General features: G+C 39.6%; 1 protein-coding gene across 1 annotated transcript in view; it reads left to right on the top strand.

Annotated features, from left to right (window-relative positions):
* The first annotated feature begins 348 nt into the window (after nt 1–348).
* Nucleotides 349–17,397, top strand: part of LOC149863059 (maltase-glucoamylase-like) — a 151,538-nt gene continuing 134,489 nt past the window's right edge. The window contains exons 1-3 of the mRNA XM_090051177.1: nt 349–653; nt 3,311–3,453; nt 5,859–5,935. Coding sequence (XP_089907303.1) covers nt 3,327–3,453; nt 5,859–5,935 — 204 coding nt within the window. The 5' untranslated portion in view covers nt 349–653; nt 3,311–3,326. The remainder of the gene's footprint in view (nt 654–3,310; nt 3,454–5,858; nt 5,936–17,397) is intronic.

Raw genomic sequence — 17,397 nt, 5'->3', positions numbered from 1 at the left:
AACAGAAGTTGCACTATTTATCTTGCTTTGATAATAATATGCTGTCCACACTGCATTACAAAATACATTTTAACACATTGGATTGAGGGATTCCCTCTGGGTAACTGACCCTTGTTTTCTAATAAAGGTTCTTTGTAATAGGAAATGGGGTCACATATCTTGTCAGTACGAAAAGCAGGTGTATCCTATACAAACATCTCAGTGCCTTTGCCACAGAGTAAACTTCCATTCTAATTGGTCACTCTTACTGCGCAATGTCTAACTTCTTCCCCACTAAGGACTTTTAAATGGTTTATATTACAGTTAAAGCAGAAATGACTCATAAGGAAAATCAAGGTCCCATGAAAATGTTGTTAGTTGCTTAGTAGAATGCTACTTAGCAAAACTTATTGCCAGGTGGTTGTCGGCACTTGGGAATTGTGGGGTAAATAATATCTCAGCAAAAAATATTACTAATTAACTAGCCATTACCTGGCTACAATAACTATAGCAGCCATTTTCAGCAAAAAGCAGTTTGTCTTCCTGTGATTATCCATGTACCTTCCTCTGATAGATATGTGCTTAGGATGAAGCTGGAAATTTGAAGCTGAACCTTCCCTGCAAGAGCACATATTGAAAGTCAGATCTGGAGGAGGAAACAAAGAGATTTTGAGGTAGGTACTCTCTTTTCAAACCTCTCTTCAGATTTCTAGAGATTTGAGCCTCAGTAACCATTAAGGGTACATCACACAATAGGATTTGTACTTGAAATCTTTGTTTTTAACTTCTCAGTATTCAGATTTGGTCTATGAGAAGCAAGGGGCTGCAACATCCTGATTCATTTTGTTTGATAAGAAAACCTTTTACTGTGGATTTGAAAATTCTGGCTGTAACTTTGTAATGTTCCTAATCAATATAATTTCAAAACGTTAACTGAGAGGAACAGCCAGATTATAATTTCATCTTTATTGAATTGGGCAATATATTAAATGTATATTTTTCAATATAATAATACAGGCTTTAGGTACAATACTCACCAGGAAAACTAACACTGATTTTAATTTGAAATGTATCTGGGGAGCCTTGTAAAATGCATAAAACATGAACAGTACTGTTAAATTTATAGAAGTATTTTTTGCTTGATGAATCACCTTACTGAAAACTATACTTTGAATCGTATCATAGTTTTACTCTTTCTTAGAGACTGCTCTCTCTCCATAAGTTAATAAACTACTTGTTTGTCCCTGTGGTGGTGAGTTGTTTCATCAGTGGAAGTCAAGGAAGAAGAGAGATTATTCAGACTATATGGGGAAGTGAATCTCTGCTGAAGTGTTCTTCGGTTAATCTTTCTTCTTTCCCCTCAGTATTAATGACTAGTGCAGTATGCAAACATTTTGAAGTTTCAACATAATGAGTAATATGACACTGTTCCCACTAGCAAAACTATATTTATTCTTTTTTAACTAAGTAGAAAAAAGTGATTTTTTTTTCCCCCCCCATGGGTCAGCCTACCTAATCAGGTAAATATCTTTTAACCAAATGAAAAATACAGTCACCCGTGCCGGTGTATTGATCTGGATTCTGGAGATTAGTTTTAATTAGTTTTGTTGCTGCTGTAAAGTTAAACATAAATGGTACTGTGTTGTTTTTCACACAAGATTGAACAGTTGGCTCTGCAGCCCAAACACTTCAACAGTAAGTGTTTGTCAATGATGGCACAGTTCCTAACTTCACTAAGTGTTCTGTCTCTCTTGGGATCTTGTCAGAGATGAACAGCTGGTATATTTCTCCTTGTAAATCACATGCTAAAAGATCAAGCATACATACCAAAATGGTAATACTAATAATAGAAGTAATTATTTTAAATATTCCATACGCATGTATGAACAGGGCATGCCTTCCTCTCCTGGTGTAGATACTGAGGGAAAAAAAGCAATATTTAAATGCAGAAATGCAGTCACAAAAGGGGAAGTATGAACTTGCTGCAGAAACTCAAGCTTTAACCCCACTTGCACTTTTCACCCCACTATAGCTGCAACAGCTTCAGCTCCTTAACCTCTCAATGTTCTATTCAGAGCAGTCATTTCTACCCCCAGCTTATACTCTTAGTTTACTAATATACCTTTACTCTTATATTTATGATACTCTTACATTTACTGCTATGTAACGTATACCCCCAGTACAATCCCATCTGATCCATGGCATTAATACTTCCACTGCACATGGACAATAATATTTATAGAGCAGGGCTGTGCGAAGCTTCTGGTAGAGATGCAATTTGGAGGAGATTTGGCCCAATTCGGTGGCTGAATGTCGGAATCCAAATTGAATCAGGGGACCAATGAAAAGGTAGGAAAAGATTTGAGAGCTTTGATTCAGACAATCCCTGATGGCTGCAGCAGGGGGCTGCAGCTGGACTCGGAGCTGGTTAATGGGGGGAAGGGGACCTTAGGGGGATCCCCACCATGACCCATCCCCTGCCTGCTCCCTCAACCCCTCTGACCCTGCCCACTCCCCCAGCTCCTCCATGTCTACCCCACCCTCCCCAGCTCCCAGTGCTTTTAAAAAAAGCCTGGACTCACCAGTTGCTGCCAGGCGGGGGCTGATCCCTGGTGCCCTCCAGTGCCCCACGCTGCATGGGGGACAATTCACAAATGATTACCGAATCAAATCACTCTCCCCTGAATTGGCTGAATCTAAATCCAAAGTGAATGCTAGCTGCTTCGTGCAGGCCTATTATAGAGCTCATTCAAACCAAGGTTTGTCAAATAGTATTCAACAAAATACGCCTTTAATATAAATCCAGGAAAAGCACAGACAGCTGCTTCCTTAGCCTGGTAAAGTGTGTTTGTGCCCAAAAGCTTGCTAAGAAGAATTTTTCCAACTATTTGAGTTGGTCTAATAAAACACATTGAATTTACCCAAAGAACTGTGTATGTCTTTAATATAAATGAACACTTTACCGGAACAATTTCAAGGAATATGGTGGATTTTTTTAAAGAAATAAACACATTTTTTAAATTTATTGATTTGTATAAGAAATAAAATATGGAATTTTAGTTTAGTTGAGGAAACTGACTTTTTTTAGTTTCAATGTTTTTCATTTAAAAAAAAAGAAATCTCAAACTTGACTGAAAATGAACATTTTTGCTTACTTCAAACTTTATTTGAAAGGATCTGAACATGGTAATATTATATTTTATTTTCAAGGAATGGTTGTATTTTAACTCCCTTGATCAAAAGATATATTTTTAAAACAAATATTTGCTAGATGTGTAACAAGCAAATTCTTGATGTTTTTCTTTCTCTCTTTCTTTATCTCTTTTTTCAGTTCTTTCTTTCTGAAGATGGGGAGAAAAAAGTTCAGTTACCTAGAAATCTTGATGATAGTCCTGTTCTGTTTGATGGTAATTATAGCTTGCATTCTGATTGGACTTGTAGCAACAGGGCAGTCCGGACTCAAAGAACTCAAAGGTAAGTTAACAATTATTTATGTATACAACTGCAGGCACCAAATGTCAAGCAGGAATAGCTCCATAGGAACTTATAAAAGAGTATTTCCACTGATTTCAATGGGCTTTGAATCAGACTCTTTTAGGCAAACTTCAAGTACGTGGCTGAGAATTTATATGGCTCCTTTCACAAATGGTGGTTGGTTTTTTTTTTTTGTTTGTTTTAATGAATAGACTATAAGCTCCCCAAGGCAGGGATTTAATTTGCCTGTGCATTTGTTCAAAATCTGGTATAATGGGGCTCTGATATTGCCAGGGGACCATAAGTGCACTCTCCTTGCCTTTAAAGGCAGGTGCAAAAAAGCCTTGGACCCAACGCTGCATTTTCCTTCAGCACTAAGAAGTGTGAATTTCACCTTTTGAACAAAGCCTTTGGTGAGCAGTAGAGAAAACGAGGTGTATGTTTCTGGAAAATCTCTGCTCTCCCACCACTGCCATTGTGTCTGCCCATATTTCCCCTGCATGTATAGTGTACAGCAGGGGTATCAAACTCAATCTTGTCCCTCCACCCCAACCTGGATCAAATCTGGACAGCTGACTCCTAAGGGTCAGAATCCCAATCTGGCAGTGGCAGGCCCAGTAATGGAGGCAGCTGTGGCAGAGACAGTGCAAGTGGCTGCAGAGTAAATGTCAGTGGGCAAAGTTGCAATAGTGTGAGTAGCCTACTGCCACAGCCTGTACTCACCCTCCTGCCAGTAATGGCTATGACCTGTGGGGCTTGGTATGCCCAGATTCTATGACAGGCTCTGTCCCCAAATTTTCTGGCACACCTGGAGCTTCATGGGCTGGGTAAAACAGCTCCAGGGTCAGGATTCAGCCTGCAGGCTGTATGTTTGTAACCTTTGGTGTATAAGAATGAATAAACTTTTAAATACTTGAATTCATTTCACAGCCATACTGATGAATCATTAATATAATATCATCTTTAAATATAATCTGGTCCTTTGGTGTATGTGCCATTGTCTTATACTTTTAATTAGTTAATTTTGCCACTTAAAATGACTTGGAAACTGTAATTTGTAACTAAGTACAAATTGATCGGCAAGATTCTGTAAAGTGTGGAAAAGCAGTCATAATTATGAAGGTGGTAAAGCTGTTTACAAATGTACCAATAATTAATAAACTACCGTAATTTGGGTGTATAAGTGCCAGGCCCTGACGCATGCAGGTGAAGACGAGATGAGATCTGATGTAGGATCCCCACAATTGCACTTCCTGACATGTCACATGTGCAGGGGAGGAGGTGTGACTGTGGGATCCAGAATCAGATTCCATCATGCAGTGTTGCCTGCACTGGCAAGTAGCAAGCTCCCATGGCTGAGAGCCCCATCAGCTGGTGGAGCTTAATTCAGAATCAGATCCCATAATGCACTATTGCCACTACACTGTTGCCTGCACCGGCAAGTAGCAAGCTCCCATGGCTGATGGGGCTCCCAGCCACGGGGGTTCATCACGTACTCCTACAGCTGAGAGCTGTAAGCTGATCCAGGTTTTTAGGAACAGGGGTGTACCATGTTTCCCCCAAGGCTCACAGCTAGTAATTGATAGGGCCTACCAGCCACAAGAACACACCTGATGGCTGGGAGCCAAAGTTTGGCCACACAGTCAATTAAAAACATGATAGGAGCCAGCCACAATGTTATTACACATTTTTTTTTTTTCTCTTCTGGTTTTAACACCTCTTCAATGCCATGTGCCAGTTGAAGATCTTGGATTTCCTAAGAACGCTGATGACAGGACACCCACAAATCTAAATAAAAAAAACTGTGAACTTTCTTAATACCCAATGTCTGGACCTTGTGGTAGAAAACATATGCAGGGAAAGGAGTATGTATAACAATACAGCAGTAGAAAGCAGAGCAGTAATTCTTCCGTTTTTTTATTTTGGGAATACTGTTAAAGGATTTCTGTGGAACATTTTCCCATTGTATATCTTCATTTTTAGCTGTAACTTTAAAAAAAGTCAAATATCTTGAGGGACAATAAGAAACGACTGTTTGCTTTCCTGTGCCCTAGTTTGTATACCTGAAGAAGACGTATCAAATACTAAATTAGAATGGTAAAACCCCTTTTTTCTTTCTTGATAAATGACTGCACAAACATCAAGGTAGTGGAGAATCATACCTTCAAATTTCTTAATTCTTTAAAAATGAATATCTATAATTCAGAGCCATTGGTAGGAGGCATAACTACCAGAGTCTACTCCTGAAGTGGTAGGGGTGGTTGCAGGAACAGGTTGGTTGCAGTAGTGGTAGTGGCTGCCATCTTGCGCCCTCTCTTAGTGGATGCCTAGGGCTGATGTTGTGGTCGTGCATTCCTCATTATGATACTGGTTGGCAATAATCCTTTCATGTATTTTTTTAACAGACTTTTCTCCAGAATGCCCAGTGATAGACATAGGAGAAAGAATCAACTGCATTGCAGACAATCAAGCAGCAACAAAGGTCTGAAAAAGCATATATAAAGTGAAGTTAATTTAAAAATAATGAATTATTATTATTGGATAATTGAATAAAAATTGAATGAAACTTCAGAACTCAAAAAAATCAACTTACACTAGGAAAACTCAGTTTTGTAACTTTTCACAAGTGCAGCAATCAGTGAGCTCTCAAGTGGGAGTTTTAAACGCTTCCTTCAGCTGACTTAGGACGCTTCCTATTGAAATTGAAGGGAATTTTTCTATTTATTTCAGTGAAAGGAAATTTAGACCAACAGTCATTATTCTAGAAAATCCCACTCATAACATACTAAAAATATTCATGCTGTAGTGAAACAACTGATACGTTGTTACTTAACTTTCACCTATCAAAATTTAGAATGAATTGTATCTAAAATTTGATGGGCTCTTAATCTCATCTAATTTCATCAGATCTTTAACCATCACTTACTTTGCCAGCTGTCCCACATAAAATGTTAAACCCAATCTGTTTCTCTGTCTCTGCTGGAATATCAGTCATTCATTATTTCTTTGACAGAACAAATTTTAGAGATGAGCTTTCTGGTTAAAATCTGTTGTTACATAATTCATTTCACCAATGGGAAATGTCTTTTTAGTTTTTTCTACCTTTCCCCTTCAGATCAAAATGTTTATTTTTATTTATATTGTATATTCTCTTCTGATAAAAGCTTGTGAGTAGTATATCATTTTTGTGTGTTTGGTTGTTTGTTTTGTTTTTGGGTTGTTTTTTTTTTAAGAAAAGCCAAAACTAGCCACATAGTTATTCTATAGGATGATTAAGTTCTGCCATTTAGACAAAAAAAAAAATGATTAAATGTGTCCTCAGTCTCGTGGCTTGATGAGAGAATTCCAAAATTCACATTTGCTAATACTTTCATTCCACAAGTTTGTGTTATGATTCAATAATATCATTCAGTAATATTACACAGGTAAATATACATTATCACCAGTTAAATTTATAGTGGGTTTCCCTACTTATTCACTGGGAAAAAGCTGGATTCTCATCTCGTTCAACAGCTTCGGCACAATATACGAGCACAGGTCACTTTAATCTTAAAGTGCAGGTCACTTAAATCTGTATTACTTAATCCAATCTTCCCACTTAAAGCAGTGTTCTCTTCATAGACTAAAAGATATATGCACACAGTACTTTGTTTACCCTAGTGTAGTAAGTTCAGTTTAATATTAGAAGCCTTTTGTAATCAGAAAAAATATGGGTTGGCTATCTGGAAAAATGTGAAAAATAAGACCAAATGTTAATCTTAAGATTTGGATACTGACATTAAATAAGCTTTTGGAGTTCTGGAAAGAAGCAGCAGTCTTAGGATCTAATATTCCATTCATTTTTCTATAGGCAAACAAGGTAAATCCAATATCTTTTACTAGACCAATTCAAATAGTTGGAAAAATTCTTCTTTGCAAGCTTTCAGGTACAAATACCCTTTGTCAGGCTGAGGAAGCATCTGCAGCTGGCTTGTGCTCTTTCTGGATGGGATAGTAAAGCAACCGGAGGCCAGCACGGATGCAAGAAAGTCAGTGAAAATGTAAATTGAGGTAGTCAATGAGTGAGAGACAGGTGGAGAGAAGGGGAATGAACATAGCTGTAGTCAGTGGGTGAGAGGAGGTGGGGAAGGAAGGGGACTAAATATAGCTAGTAGAAAATGGGGAAGTTACCTGGGGAGTCAGATGTTGGTTATGTTACAATGTGACAAAAATCCAATGTCTATATTTAGTCCACAATTTTTTGTAACCAGTAGATTTATGAAGTGAAGTTCATAGGCTCACCTATGAAATGTATTTCGTATATTCCCTATGAGAATTAGAACTAAGAGATTGGAGAGAGAGTGGATTTCTTGTGAGAAATGTGCCCCCACAGGTAATTGGTTATTTTTGTCTTCCATAGATTTTCGGTGGGCGTTCATTCTGGTGTGCAGTTGTTGTTTGGTTTCTCCTACATATTTTCCATCAGGTCATTTGGTGCACTTAATGAGAGAGATTACATTTCTGGGGTTGCTGGTGTAAGATCCAGAAATATTGATGGTTCTGTTGTGAGGTGTAGTAATTGTGGGGGTGGTGGAGTTATGTTGGCAGGTTTTATGTTTCTTGTCCTGGCATGGTCTGTATCAATTTGGTGTGTTTTGGGTTGCAGGAAATTTGCTTTTGGTGATGGGGTTGGTGAGGTTCGATGCTTATTTAAAGGCTAGGATGGGTGGTTCTGGAAAGATCTCTTTAAGAATTGGGTCTTTTTCTAATATGGGTTGCATTTGCTTGATAATTTCCCATACAGGTTCCAAAGAGGGGTGATATGTCATAACCAGTGGTGTGCAATTCATGAGGGGGGTTCTTCCGTACTGCAGCAATTCTTCACGTGGTATCTGGTTTGCTCTTTCAAAAGTGGGATCTTTCTGGTGATCTCACTCTGGAGGAGTGTCCTTGTTAGTGAAAGCCTGTTTGATATTTGTGAGGTGACAATTATGGGTGTTCTCAGTGCAAATTCAGTGGTATCGGAAGGTCTGGCTGTATATTACAGCTTCCTTGATGTATTTAGGGTGATTTCTGGTTCTGTACAGATGTGTGTTGGTCCATGGGTTTCTCGTATATGGTGGTCTGTATTTTCCCATTCTGGATAGCGATTGTCATGTCTAAAAAGGATATGTTGGTGCTGGAGTGTTTAAGAGAGAGTCTAATGGAGGCTGATGGTTGTTGAATTTCTGATGGAACGTAATCATAGATTGCAGGTTTTCAGTGGAAATGGTGTAGATGTCATTAATCTATCTCAAGTATAGCAAGGGTTTGATGGTGTAATTCTTGAGGAATTCTTCCAGGTGGCTCATAAAAAGGTTGGCATACTGTGGGGCCATTGTGGTGCCCATAGCTGTGTCCATGGTCTGGAGTCTGGAGGCAGTGTTGGTTATTGACAGTAAAGTTGTTGTGTGTGAGGCTGAAGTATATAAGTTCAGTAATATCTTTGGGTCTGTACTTTGAGTTGTAATCTTGCTCTTGTGGATATGTAAGGCAGGCTTGGATGCCATACTGGTGTAGGATGTTGATATATAAAGTGGTAATGTCCATGGTGGCTAGGAGCATGGTGTATGTTTTTAACTTTCTTTAGAAAATCTGTTGCGTCTTTGTATCAAACTTGCATTTTGGGTGGAAAGTGGATTTAGGATTGATTCAATGAAACCTGACATTTCCTCAGTGAGGGCTCCATGGTTACCTTGGTCTGCTAGGATTGCCTTGTTTGTGGATTTTAGGGGGTATGTAAAAAGTCCTGGGGTTGGGTAGTGAATGGGATCAAGTTCTGTAGTTTTTCTTGTAGTTCTGATGGCAATGATTTGATGGTAGTTTTGAGTTTCAAGGGGAAAAGGGGAGTAGAATCTTCCTGTAGTTCTTTGTAATAGGGGGTGCCAGAGAGTTGTCTGTTGGCTTCTTTTATGTAGTCTTCATGGGTAAGGATAACTATAGCTCCTCCTTTATCCTGTGGTTTTATTATTATTTGGTGGTTAGATCTTATGGATTCTATGGCCCTGTATTTCTAAGGAGAGGTTATGTTGATTATTTCATTGCTCATTCTTTCCCTGAAGCAGTCAATATAGTGGTCAAGGTTAGAATTTCATCCACTGTGAGGTACCCAACACTTTTCTACAGTGTCTTAAAGTGTAGTATGGCCAGTGCAACTAGACAAAGTGGTTTTGACAGCACTTTTTTTCCCATTGGATGTGAATTTCAATGAATTCTTATAAAGAGGGGGCAGAGAAGAATGATTTCTCACACCCAGTAGCCTGGTGTTTATTTAGGGCACTGTCCCAGGATGTGAGAGGATCCAGGCTCCAGTTCTTGCTGTGTTTTATTCAGTCATCTGGGATGTTTTTTTTTTCTCTGAATAAGAAACTTGAATCAAGGTCTTCCAGATCCCAGGCCAATGGCCTGGATGCACCCTCCTTATCATTTTGCTTACTCAAAACCTCAGTTTTTGTTTAGCAGATATTGGATATTTTGACAAATGTCATTGTTCAATGTCTGTTAGAAAGATTTGCTTTTGTTCTTTGTTCTGGAGTAGAACAAGAAACAGATTTCAAACCTTGAAAATTTCTATGAAACAGAATTGTCTTCCAAACAAGCAATATTGATCAGTAGTTTTGTTTGAAAAATATCCTTTTGGGGGGGGAGGTTGGACCAAAAAGCAAACATTGTTGAAGCTTTCTGTAATCCATTCTTTTTTTTCTTTTTTTTTTATCAAACTTGTTTTCAGGCTAGTTCTTCAGAGTTTTCATTACCTTGTCTTTAGTAAAAAAAATGTGATTTTAGCAATTGAAAATATTATGTGGTGATTTTGATAAAAGAAAAACATTTTTATAAAAATAAAAATGAAAGCTACTTTGAAAAGTAATAAGAAAACAAAAATATGGATGCTTCTCAAATATTGTATAGAGATGCTGAAATTTTGAATTATTTCATGAAATTGATTTTCCATTTTTTACCAATCAGCAGTTGCCTAACTTTATAGGAAGTAAGATTTTGAGGGTAGGGTGGAAAGGCATTTTAAGAGGTTCAGAGTTGCACAGGGTGAAACTGAATAGGAGGTCATAGGTCACTAATTACTATAAGGTGAAGTAAGTTTCTGGAGAGTTTGAAAATGAAGAGTAAATTCAAATTAGATCAGATGTTTGAGAAATTGAAAAAGCAGTTCAGGAAATGAAGTACTGGATGATATAGTTCAGCTACCAGGCATTGTTCTCCTGAAGAATAATGCAAGATGCAGTAAAAGTGGTCTAGCACTGGTTACGAATTTTCAAACAAAACTTGTTTGTTGTAAAATATAAGTATATTGAAATTTAAAGATATTTTGTTTTTATTAGGTAAAGGTGTCTTAGTTTGAGGGTAAAATTTATGGGCATACAGAGGAAAGAGGTTCAGCTTAGAACAGTAAATAGCTTAATACTGGGCTGTCCAAATTCAGAGGGGTTGCAGGCCTCACTGGTCACAGTGCACGGGCTACATGCCACAACAGCCACATGCTGTACAGGCTTCCTGGGACTGCCAGTGCAGGAAGCCTCCCTCCCCACTATGCAGGTAGCACAAGTTCCCCCTTTCCTCAGCTACTGCCACATGATCCCCTCCTATCCACTTTCCTTTCTCCTCTGCCTGCTGCTGCCATCACCCCAACTGGTTGCTGGGCCACCTCTCATGCTGCCCTGCCCTAGAGACCTCAGCCTACATAGCAACAGGAGAAATAGGGGGAGTGACGGCTTGGATGTGGCACCCCAGTTGGACAGGCAAGTTTAGTGGTTAGCTCACTGACAAGAGAGAAACCCAGATCAAAGACCCTATTCCATCTGTTTTAGAGCAGGGACTTGTATCTGTTTCTCTTACACCTCAGGCAAGCCCCTTAGACAAGAGACTGTTGTTGGATGTATGTCTCTATTTCTGAAAGTCTTAATTTTGACTTAAAGCAGAAAGATAAATTTGAAAGATGTCAAAGAGCTTCCTTTTTGGGGGAGAGAAACTTTTTTCCTATCCAATTCTTAGAAGTCCTAGAATGGGACCACACATCCCTCGGCGAACTTCAGATCCTCACAGATTGCACAGTGTGTGTGTGTGTGTGTGTGTGCACGTGCACATGCGTGTAGGCTAGTGGCCAGAGTGACAGAAGTAGAGCGATTACCCCTTCTCCTTCTTTCCTCCCTTCTTGGATTCAATCCTTTCAGTGAAGGGGTTGCAAATCTTATTGGCCTCTGAAAATAAAATAGACAGACATGTTATTAGGTAATTACAGAAAAGCCTAACCAGAGAACAGACTTCTGACTCTTGCTTTTTGCCCTGATGCATGAGGGTTCCCCTATATGTTCCTTTGGATTACACTACAATTGCTCAAGTTACCCATATAAATGTGTATCCAAGGGAACAGGACTGTAGGAGCAAAGATGAGAAATGATTTACACACCCACAAATATATCTAATCTTACTAACCTCTTAGCCTTAGTAATATCTTGGGAGGATGAATTGCACAGGTTAATTATATGCTTTATATAAAAGGATTTTTTTAATTAATTTTTTTGTATCTTACATTTCCCTGTCTTTGAATGTTTGTTCAGTCTTGTATTGTGAGAGAGGATAAATAAGATCCTGGATTAACCTTCTCTGTACCATTCACAACTATAGCATTGTATAGCTTATTCATACCTTCTACAAACTAGAGAGTTGCAGGTTTACATTCTCAGCTGTGCAAAAGCTCCAATGATACAGCTAGTGGACAATTTTCATTGAAATGTAATCATGATCATTTTTTCCCATGTTAAGCTTTGTGCTGTTTGGGACACTTCTGTTTTATACACGAGGCTGGGTAGCTGGTTTGATGGCTGCAGAAGTGGGAGTAAAAAGGCAACCTTTGGTTCCTGTCCTTGTGAGCTGCACTTTATCATAAAGTCAGACACAACCCAGAATCTAGCCCTCTGAAACCTGTCACTCTCATCGAAAGAACTTTCTCCATACACTTGCAATCAGGTTTGTTTTCCTGCTCTTAAGTCCATTTAAATGCCACATAGGCAATAGGAATCAGAGAAGGCCAAGTACCTTTATAAAAGCAGAGCCTAGTATTTTAACAACCTATTTCAGTCTTAAAATGTAGTTAACATATGGGAAATGTTTTTCAGTAATATTTAGTTTTTTGGAAGCTCTTTTTATGGTTTGGATTTTAAAATGATTCACAGATGAAGAAACTGAGGCAGAAGGAATTGGGATGCTGACATAGCAAGTGAGCTGCTGTAGAATCTCTTCTCTCCCAACACGCATTGTATTTCCTGCGCCACTGTGGCCTATTGGAACAAAATTGGCAACTTTTACAGGCAGGATTGTGGAATATGAAGAGAGATATCTGAAAGAAACAGATTTGTGTAGTCATTTAACTGCTGCAGAAGACTATGGTGAAGTTTAATTGCACAAGAGCTCCAAACAGTAACCATATGAATGGTTGAGGCCAGTCCGAACCAACATTCAGTTTTACGTGTCACATTGCATTGATCTCCCTTAAGAGGGAAACACTTAAAAAAAGCATTATTTTTCATGTGTGTACATTTATCTGCTTGTATTGTAACGTGACAATGTTATAGTTGAAAGTGTATGCAAACTGATAAGGTGTTTCTTCTAAGTGAAGCTAATTGAGTTCAATGTTCAGTATCTCTCTCATGGTATTAACCTTTATAAACACATTCTTTTTTTAACCTGTGATTACCTAGGATTAAGCTTTGTCCTTTTGTCCTCTCACTTAATTATTGGGTTCTGGTATCTCTCATGTTTATTGATATAGGACGTAGGTTGTGAATAGTCTGTCCCTGTATTTACATTAGATAAAGTTTCCATTATTCCCTCTAACATGAGAGACCTCTGTACTCTTTGCTCTGTTAGGCATAAAAAACTCACAACTTCAGTCTGTATGCTTTTTGCATCTGCAGATAAAATTATTTCTCTTTCAAGCATGATGTTTCATGTAATGACACAATTATGGCTTGCAGCTCTCTTACGTGGAATCAACTCTATCTATTAGAACATTGCCAAGCTTTTACAGTGACTGCTACAAAGTCTTCTAAGGATATTTGTAGGAGCTGGTTGGAAAATGGAAAACTGGTTGCACAATTTTTTTTTCTGTTTTGAGATGAAATGCCCTTTTGCCAACACTGTTTCTAGCTCTAGCATTCGTTAGGACAGATGGACCATTTAGTGTCTCCGGACCAGAAAGAGGCAGAATATTGCAGTGTTTTTCATTGCAGCACTTTACTTTCTAGTGCCATGCTACCAGTCACATCACATAATTTGGCACATTTACCCCTCCATGTACATGGGAAGCACAGGACAGCATGCTAAGTGAGGAGCCACTTATGGTAGCCAGCAAGAAATGCTTCCCTGCATTTTGGATTCCCACTTCCCACCACTTCGGATTTCTGGCATACTTTTACCAGGAATAGTGTGCCAGGTAGTTGTAATAGTCGCTCAGGATATGGGAGACCTAAATTCAGTTTTATCCTTCTTGAGAGGACATACTCCATGTACATATTGTACATGTGCATGCTAGAATTGCCAGGATATTGGTTATGTTAGGATGGTGCTCCCTCCTGCTGAAGCAAAGAACAATTAAATAGGCAATTTGCTAGAGAGAGATAAATGACTGTAACAGGGCAGGTGATTAGGGCTCCTGCCCTAGTAAGTGTTTAATTATTTACACAAAGTGCAACAGTGCCAGCAGGAGAAAGAGGTGCCAGGTCCCATCTTTTTATTCCAAAATTCCCTGGAGCCAGCAGTGCAGGGATGCAGCCAGGTGCCCAGGGCAAAGCAGAAGTGGTGATTTCCAGTTTATGATTATGAATGCAGGACTACCACCAGCAGCTGCTTTTTTCCCACATATATGCCAAGTCAGCCCTCTATGTGGTTGCCCCTGTCACTCCCCCCAGTTACACTACTTCTTATAGCCTGGTGTTCAGGTCATTCTTCTGGGTGATGAACACAGATCCTCCACAAAACAGGGGAGTGTCCCATCACTGGACTTTCGGGTAAAACAGAGGAAATAGCATGTCTTCCTCCAGCGATGCTTTGTGAGGCCCAATCCAGTAAGTATTCCCTGAGAGTGCCTCCCAAGTAATGTCTCATAAGGAAGACAAGCATGGGACAGCCTACTGTGTAAAACTCAGTGGGGCTCAGTTGCATAGGCTACTCAGCATAGGCAGGGCTCACAGCAGAGATTTAGGAGCCTATGGAAACTGCCTCTGGAACTGATGGGAACTGCCTCTGGGGTTAATTGCAAGCTGCAGTACGGTTGTAACGATCTAAATTTAGAGTTTAGGTGCTTAAGACCTTTTGAAGGTCCAGTGGTCTGTTCTCAGTGAAACTAGTTTTTTTGTATTTATTATTAGCGTACTTCAACCCAGATAACTCATTATTTCTTTACTGAGAGAAAATGTGTGGGCATCAGAAATGATATACTGCTGTAAGCTAGGTATAGATGTTACAGTTAATATGCATTAAGTATGCAGAAAGGGCTTTACAGCTGTAACAGAACAGATGTTCAAGGCACCAAAAGCCCTTTAAAAATGGTGGATCGTGCTCTAAGTTATCCCTGGATGGATCTGTATTAACCTAAAGCACTTTGTGTTAGAGAACTTTTTTGAGCATCTGTGCCAATCTCATCAAGGATTAACTTAAAGCATGATCACCACCATACCAGGCAGCATGGTGTAAGGCTGTTCCACCCCACCAGCTGTCACTGACTTGAGTCAGCGACAGCCCCTGATTCCAGCCCCATTTGCAGCCTCGTGGGGAAAGTGGGGTTTCTGTCCCACTGCCACCCTGGCCCCGTCATGCACTGCAGCTCAGCCAGGGGTGGGGGGACCTTTACGGGGAGAAGTCCAGGGTGTGTCTCCCAGAAGCTGCCCAGCCAGACTGCAGTGAGCCAGTGCTTGTTTTGGGGTGAGGGGTACTGTTGGGGAACGGTTCCAGGGTCTGTGTCCCTGTATCAGCCCAGTATCTGGTCAAGAGGCCTGGGAAGGAAGGGAGCCCTCACAATGTAGACCTGGCCTGCCCCTCCAAGACCTCAGCCAGCACGTTGTGAGGGAACCTTTGTGTCAGGACAGTCACCAGCTGGTGGAGGGGAGAGGTTGGCAGGACGGGGGAGAAAGGTTTCTCTGGCAGTTTCCTGGGAGGCATGTGGGAGCACCCCCAGGGCCAGTGTGGGCAGGCTGCAAGCCTGACCAGTGAATGTCTGGCTGGTTGGCTCCCACTCTAACTTATAAAGCTTTGAGTAAAATGCAATAAATTAGAGAGCTTCCACCAGGGGCTTTTTGAAGGTCGGTATTTGGCTGAAATCTTACTTACAATGTTACAGTGCTTGCTGACAGTCCATTAAAAAGTTAATTTCTAAAAGCACAGCTATGATATTCAGGCTTACTTGCAAAATCTTACGGCACTGCATATCATGGTGGAACAATTTAAGGCAATTTAAATCAAGCATAAATCACCTTGATTTATTATTTTTTTTTAATTATTGATTTAACACAGGTTGAGGGTTTGTAAACCTAATCTGAAATTGTTTGCTATTGCAAGATTAGGTTAGAATTTATAAAGCTGTAAATTATACATGCCATGTGATTTTACTGACTGGATATGTTGTTTGAATTTTATAGAACAGCTTTAGGCAAAGAATAAAACATTAAAAATGAGAGTCCCGATCCTACAAACACTTATTCAGGTTTGCAGTTTTACTCGCATGTATAGTCAGGCTTTTAAATTTAAGCAAGTTCATAAGTGCTTGTAGCATCAGCAGTTAAAATCTTTATATTTATTAGAATTTTCTGTTTTATTTGTTGATATTGGATTTATGACCCAGATACCTTATTCTAGGTGGACCCAAATCCTCAGATTGACCACAACTTTTTCCATAAAAAAAATAGGCCATTTTTATTGACACACAGTGATAGCAGATAACCGTAATGAAGGCAAAACAAATAAAATATGTCCCACAGTTCTAGGGTTCACAGAAGAAAGGCATACCTAGCCAGTATATGAGCTTCATCCTGTGGTTCTTTCTTGAATATCAGCAATCTTGGAAGTTGAGAGCTGAGGCCCACCCTCAGTGGGGTGGGTGAGATGGGCTGGTGGTGTGCCTCTGTCCATGGTGGTCTTGGGTCCCCACCCTTAGGGGACCTTTTGCTGCTCCGTAATCTCTCCTTTTATAATCTTTTCCTCCTCTGATGACTCTTCATTTCTGGGTACCACTGATTGATTTCCCTGTGGTTGTTCACATTCTGTTCTGCCAGGATCTTTCCTTTTTTTCCACTAACACTTCACATGCACACATCTTAATTTGCTCATTTACCAACGTTTTAATTTGAGCATGCCTGGCCTCCTAATTTGGTCATTTCACCAAAATCAAAAATCCCAGGGTTTTGCAACTGAGCACCATGACCTGGCATCACGACAGGAACCTATCTTTGCCTTGGGTTTTCAGGGAACACTGTGCAAATTTTACATTGTCCATTGGCTTCAGGCATGGTGTCTGCCTTGAAGGGTGTGAAACTTTGTTACAAACTGGCTTTTAGAAACCAATTATCCCTTGCCATTCCACTGGACCATTGTTCTAATACTTTGCCTACAAGCCAATTCCTCAATTCAGATCTCTAAATATCATTTTCTAGCCATTAATTTCTGGCCTAATACAGACATTCACTTTCTCTTGGCAGAGCTGCTACTCTCCAGGGACAAACCACAAGTGATATTCAGGCTTTTGCTCCTAGAATAAAAATGACCGTTCCAGGAAAAAAAAAATTATCTGTGAACAGCCAGGGTTAAATCATTCCAAGTAGAGTTTCTCCTGGGAGAGCAAATATTTTTCCTGAGAGAAGAGCCCCTATGTATATATATATATAATTTAATTGAAACAAGCATGACTAGGACGACAAAGGC

The sequence above is a fragment of the Crocodylus siamensis genome, chromosome 6 (genome assembly GCF_052110815.1).
Source record: "Crocodylus siamensis isolate JL-2025a chromosome 6, ASM5211081v1, whole genome shotgun sequence".
Taxonomy (NCBI): Eukaryota; Metazoa; Chordata; order Crocodylia; family Crocodylidae; genus Crocodylus; species Crocodylus siamensis.
This window is presented reverse-complemented; position numbering and strand designations above follow the sequence as displayed.